At 53.4% G+C, this 5,428-nt stretch overlaps 1 protein-coding gene across 2 annotated transcripts in view; it reads left to right on the top strand.

Annotated features, from left to right (window-relative positions):
- gli2a (GLI family zinc finger 2a) overlaps positions 1-5,428 on the top strand; it is a 49,666-nt gene that overhangs the window by 25,744 nt on the left and 18,494 nt on the right. Inside the window, exons 6-14 of one of the 2 annotated variants that reach the window (XM_025063883.1) lie at positions 470-704; positions 836-1,037; positions 1,155-1,265; positions 1,506-1,649; positions 2,643-2,792; positions 2,905-3,069; positions 3,214-3,492; positions 4,535-4,886; positions 4,966-5,379. In XM_025063883.1, coding sequence (XP_024919651.1) covers positions 470-704; positions 836-1,037; positions 1,155-1,265; positions 1,506-1,649; positions 2,643-2,792; positions 2,905-3,069; positions 3,214-3,492; positions 4,535-4,886; positions 4,966-5,379 — 2,052 coding nt within the window. Of the gene's footprint in view, positions 1-323; positions 705-835; positions 1,038-1,154; positions 1,266-1,505; positions 1,650-2,642; positions 2,793-2,904; positions 3,070-3,213; positions 3,493-4,534; positions 4,887-4,965; positions 5,380-5,428 lie in introns of those variants that run through there. The other variant, XR_003052218.1, reaches the window with a different exon arrangement.

The following is a 5,428-nucleotide window of genomic DNA, read 5'->3' as shown; positions in this document are numbered from 1 at the left end:
CCCCACCTCACCTCCCCTCTGGTCAGAGTGAAATGTAAGATTCTTGATCGAACCCTGAGGCTTCAGCCCAGAACACCAACAGCAGCCGATCCATGAAACTCAAGATTTATTTACAGCTTGAGGTTGAAGGACTCACGTGGTACTAAATGTCACTACATGGTACTTCATGGTACTTCATGGTACTTCATGGTACTACATGGTACTACATGGTCCATGTTCTGTTAGAACTGGGTCGGTAGGCCACACCAGCATCATGGCTGATGTAGAAGAAATGACTGCCACGGCCCTGCAGGGGGCGCACATAACACGAAAGTAGTGAGAGGAGGTCGGACAGACTGGCCTGATGGGCCACATATGTGGTGTAGACAACGTGGAGAGAAAGTTTGGAGGTGGATTTAAATGTTGTCCACATGTCCTGCTTGTCTCCACTGGAGAGACACAGACACCAGGTCTCTGGGCCTTTGTTCAGTGGACGTTGACGCTGCCGTGTCTTTGTCTCCAGTCTCACGGTTCTCCAGCCCACGGCTGACGCCGCGCCTCAGCAGAAAGAGAGCTCTGTCCATCTCCCCTCTGTCCGACGCCAGCATTGACCTGCAGACCATGATCCGGACCTCGCCCAACTCCCTGGTGGCCTACATCAACAACTCCCGCTCCAGCTCGGCCGCCAGCAGCTCCTACGGACACCTGTCCGTGGGAGGGATCAGGTACGAAGGACACCTTCATGGTCATCGTGTATTTTCTCTACAAGTGTCTCTGACTGGACTCACGGTTCTTCTGTCCCACACCCCCACACCCCCCCCCCTGCCCCCCCCCCCACCCCCCCCCCTCTGTCCAGCCCGTCACTGGGGTTCCCACATCCCATCAACCCTGTGGCCTACCAGCAGCTGTTGTCCCAGCAGAGGGGTCTCAATGCGTTTGGACACATGCCCCCCCTCATTCAACCGTCCACGTCATTCTTCTCCGCACGCCAACACCCCCTCGCCACTCCACCCATGACCACGGGCGCCCACAGCAACACCAGCTCTGAGACCAACCAGGTACTGAGTACACGCTGTGTATACGTTGAATAAATCGGGGGGGGCGGGAGCAGAGCTGCCCCCCCCCCTCCTCGGACCATCACTCACTTTGTCTTTTTGACCCTGTCTGTTGGTCAGAATGCCGGTGGTGACCCAGCAGTTAGCAGCACGGTCAACCCACTGACAACCAAGAGGTCAAAGGTCAAGACAGAAGAAGAACCTCAGCTTCCAATCTCACCAAACGCACAGGTAAGATCCTCAGGACAGAAGTCTGAAGTTTTAGAAGTGTGTTTCCTGGTTCAATAAAGAACTGAGTTGAATTCATGGTTGTAGGAAAATTAATTTACATATCTTTTTAGCCCCGCCCCTGAAAACTGTCACAGCAGAGCTGTCAGCAGTGGTGCACATCTGAGTCCACGACCCTGATGTTTATGTTAAATGTTTTTTAAGTGCGGTCTCACTTGAACCCCACCCCCCCTCCTCTAACAGGAGCACCGCGGCGGAGGGATTCTGGACCTGAGCGAGGATCTGGACAAGGACGAGTGTAAGCTAGAACCCGAGGCTGTGTACGAGACCAACTGTCACTGGGACGGCTGCAGCAGGGAGCACGAAACCCAGGACCAACTGGTGCACGTGAGTGTCTGCCTACACACACACACCCCCACCCCACAACTGGGCCGGGTGGTGCAGAGATGGGTCACTTCCTGTGCCTGAGGACCAGTGGTCCAACAGGTCTGGTTCCTCTGGAGGTTCTGTTCACACTGGTCTGGTCTTTTCTGAATTATTTGACCACAGAAATGTCTCACCTGGTCCTGGACCATGGGTCACATTAGTCTTGAGGAGAGCTTTCTTCTTTGCCCCCTCCCCCCCCACTCCTCTGGCCCATGTGGGTTCAGCCCAGTTCCTGTCTGTTGCTTTGCCACGTGCAGCTCTAATGAACCCCCCCGGCTCTGACCAAACTCAACCCATGCCCCCGCAGCTGTGTCCCAATAACCCCTCAGCTTCGACCCCTAACTCCTGACCTTTAACCTCCAGCAGCATCTGTACCCCTGACGCCCAGAGGGCAGCACATAAATCCAGTGTTCTGCCCCCCCGCCCCCCTCCCCACACACACATATATACACACACACTTTCTGGGCAACTTCTTCCTCCAGGTCACGTGTCAGGTCTACAGATGCAGGGGCTGATGGGAGCTGATGGCCAGAGTTAGCTTCATTTAGCTTAGCCACGGGGGCTACAGTACGAAATACTTTAAAGACCTGCCAGGATGGGGGGAGGGGGGGGGGGGAAGGGGGGGGGGGGGGGGGGGGGTCAGTGTGGAGGTGGAGATAAGACCAGGAAGTGACAGAATGTTCTTCCTGATCACTTTTACTACGATGTGAGGAATTTCCTCTTCATGGACCAACACACACACACACACACACACACACACACAGACACACAGAACACCTGAAAAAACACACTCGGCTCTTAAAGCTATTGTCTCCTGTGAACAATTGTATAATAACTGTCAGCCGTGACGGACGGCACCGTCAATCACCCCGAGTGTGCAGCAGCAGATCTTTTTTCAGATCTTCAAACCCTCTTCTCCTTCTTCTTCCTCTGACCTCTGACCTGTCGCCTCAGCACATCAACAACGACCACATCCACGGGGAGAAGAAGGAGTTTGTGTGTCGCTGGGAGGAGTGTTCGCGGGAACAGAAGCCTTTCAAGGCCCAGTACATGCTGGTGGTCCACATGAGGAGGCACACAGGAGAGAAACCACACAAGTGCACAGTAAGTGTCCTCAGTCTGACTGACTGAGTCACTGACTGAGTCACTGACTGAGTCACTGACTGAGTCACTGACTCATTCACTGACTGACTGACTCATTTCTGTGTGTCTGCAGTTTGAAGGCTGCTCCAAAGCTTATTCCCGTCTGGAAAACCTGAAGACACATCTTCGTTCTCACACTGGAGAGAAACCGTATGTTTGTGAGCACGAAGGCTGCAACAAGGCGTTCTCCAACGCCTCAGACCGAGCTAAGCATCAGAACCGCACACACTCCAATGAGGTTTGTGAGGACTCACACACACTCTCTCTCTCTCTCTCTCCCTCCTCAGAGGGGGAGAGTTGACCTTTTAGTCCAGTCCAGTCCAGTCCAGTCCAGTCCAGTGACCTCAGGTTGAGTTCATTTATCTTCTCGGTGTTTTTCCAGAAACCGTACGTCTGTAAGATCCCAGGCTGTACCAAACGATACACAGACCCCAGTTCTCTCAGGAAGCACGTCAAAACCGTGCACGGACCGGAGGCCCACGTCACCAAGAAGCAACGAGGGGACACCCCTTCAAGACAGCAGCCCCCTAGGGGCGATGGGGAGAACGACGCCAACTCCAAACACAGTACCAGAGGCCCTGAAGGCATCACGGAGACCAGCAAGAACTCTACAGGAGTGGACTGTCTTCACAGCCGACCAATCAAGACGGAGACCTCCACGGTGGGTGTCGCTGTAAAAACGAATAATGATAACGATAATTGTTCTTGCGGTGGGTGTCGCTGTAAAAACGAATAACGATAATTGTTCTTTGTCAAAGAAGAGAAATGAATTAGTTATTACTGAGAAGATGAGTTTACTGCACCAGCTGTTTGACCTGAGCAGTGATGATGTCACAGCAGTGATGATGTCACGGAGACAGCAGTGATGTCTCTGTCGCTTCCTCTGTCTTGTCCTTAGGTCAAACGTCAAACCTTCTCTGTTTTATAAACCTGTCATTGACTAACATTGACTCAGAGCTGCTCGATGATTGGATGATAAGTGTTTAAGGTGGAGTTTATCAATTTAAGGTAAAGATAAAATCTAAGGTAGATTTTATCGTTGATCGTTGGTTCCCCAACGTTGACCGTCACTGTCCTTTTCGTCCGACTTCTTAACGACCTTCCTAACCTCTGTGAATCCTCCAGTCATTGTCTCCTGTCTGTTTTCTTCCATCCTTCCTGACGGACAGACGTCCCTGAGGTGAGCTCAGTCAGTGTGTTAGCACGTTCCTGCATGATAACCAGTGTTTGCATGGCTCGTTCTTCATGTGGACTGTGAAGACGGCAGCAGTGTCTGTTTTTGGGGTCACTGGCAGCGGCAGCCTGCAGTGGGCTGATGATGAAAGTCACAGTCGGATGAATATTCACAGGCTGAGACTGTTGGAGCTGCACTGAACAAACAGAGCCAACATCAAGCTGTGATCAAGACACTGGTACACTTTAGAACGGTTCCACACACAACTCCATCCCTCTTCCTCTTTTTTTTTTTTTTTTTCTACTTGTAAATAAGTCAAGTCCATGTATTAATGATGAGACGATAGAGAGACGTTTGTGTCGTAGTTTGTACAGAACACCATCGTCGACGTAGAGTGTTAATCTGATGATGACAGAGCAGAGGTCACCTGACTTCTGATCATTGTTCTCTACATCGGTTCAAACGGTCAGTCAGTGAATCAGTGTCAGCAGTCGTTCTTACCCCCCCCCCCCCCACTGTCCTCCCGCAGACGTATCAGTCCAGCCCTGGCGACCGTTCATCATGTAGCAGCGAGCCGTCACCTCTCAGCGCCGCCAACGACCACGACATTGGCGTAGAGATGGCCGTGCACGGCAGTGGCGGCGGCGGCGGCTTCGGGGACGTGAGTGAACAAGAGGAGTGGCCAATGGTGGACTCCACCGTTCCCCTGGGCGGGGTGGGGGTGCAGTCCAGGAAAGCTGCCGGGGTCACCATCAGGCTGGAGAACATTAAAAAGGAACGACTGAAGACGGTGAGGGACCCCTGTCCCTGGGTCAACCCTGCAACAGCGCCACCACAAGGCCAACACCACAACATCAAGCTGCCGCCCATATCTGCAGGGGGTGAGTGTCTCTCTATAATCTGTCTCTCTATATATAATCTGTCTCTCTATAATCTGTGTCTCTATAATCTGTCCCACAGGTCCCCACCTGGACAGCTCTCACCTGGTCAGCAGTTTACCTCCTGGTCAGCCATGTTCTGACCAGTCTTCTTGTGAGGTCACTTTACTGAACCAGCTGAACCAGAGGCGGACCAGCACCACCAGCACCAGCAGCTCAGCCTACACCTTGAGCCGCCGCTCCTCCGGTATCTCGCCGTGCTACTCCAGCCGCCGCTCCAGTGAGGCGTCCCAGTTTGGCACCGGCCGCCACAACAACAACATCAGCTCAGCGGACTCCTACGACCCCATCTCCACGGATCTGTCCCGGCGCTCCAGTGAGGCCAGCCAGGGTGGAGGGGGTGGTGTCGGTGGGGGTGGAGGAGGCCTCCCGAGCATCCTCAGTCTCACACCCGCTCAACATTATCGCCTCAAAGCTAAGTACGCCGCTGCCACAGGCGGGGCCCCGCCTACTCCGTTGCCCAAAATGAATCAAATGAACCTTCG

The sequence above is a fragment of the Cynoglossus semilaevis genome, chromosome 16 (assembly GCF_000523025.1).
Source record: "Cynoglossus semilaevis isolate Cse_v1.0 chromosome 16, Cse_v1.0, whole genome shotgun sequence".
Classification (NCBI taxonomy): domain Eukaryota; kingdom Metazoa; phylum Chordata; class Actinopteri; order Pleuronectiformes; family Cynoglossidae; genus Cynoglossus; species Cynoglossus semilaevis.
Note: the sequence above shows the minus strand (reverse complement) of the source record. Positions and strands in the feature narration are given on the sequence as shown.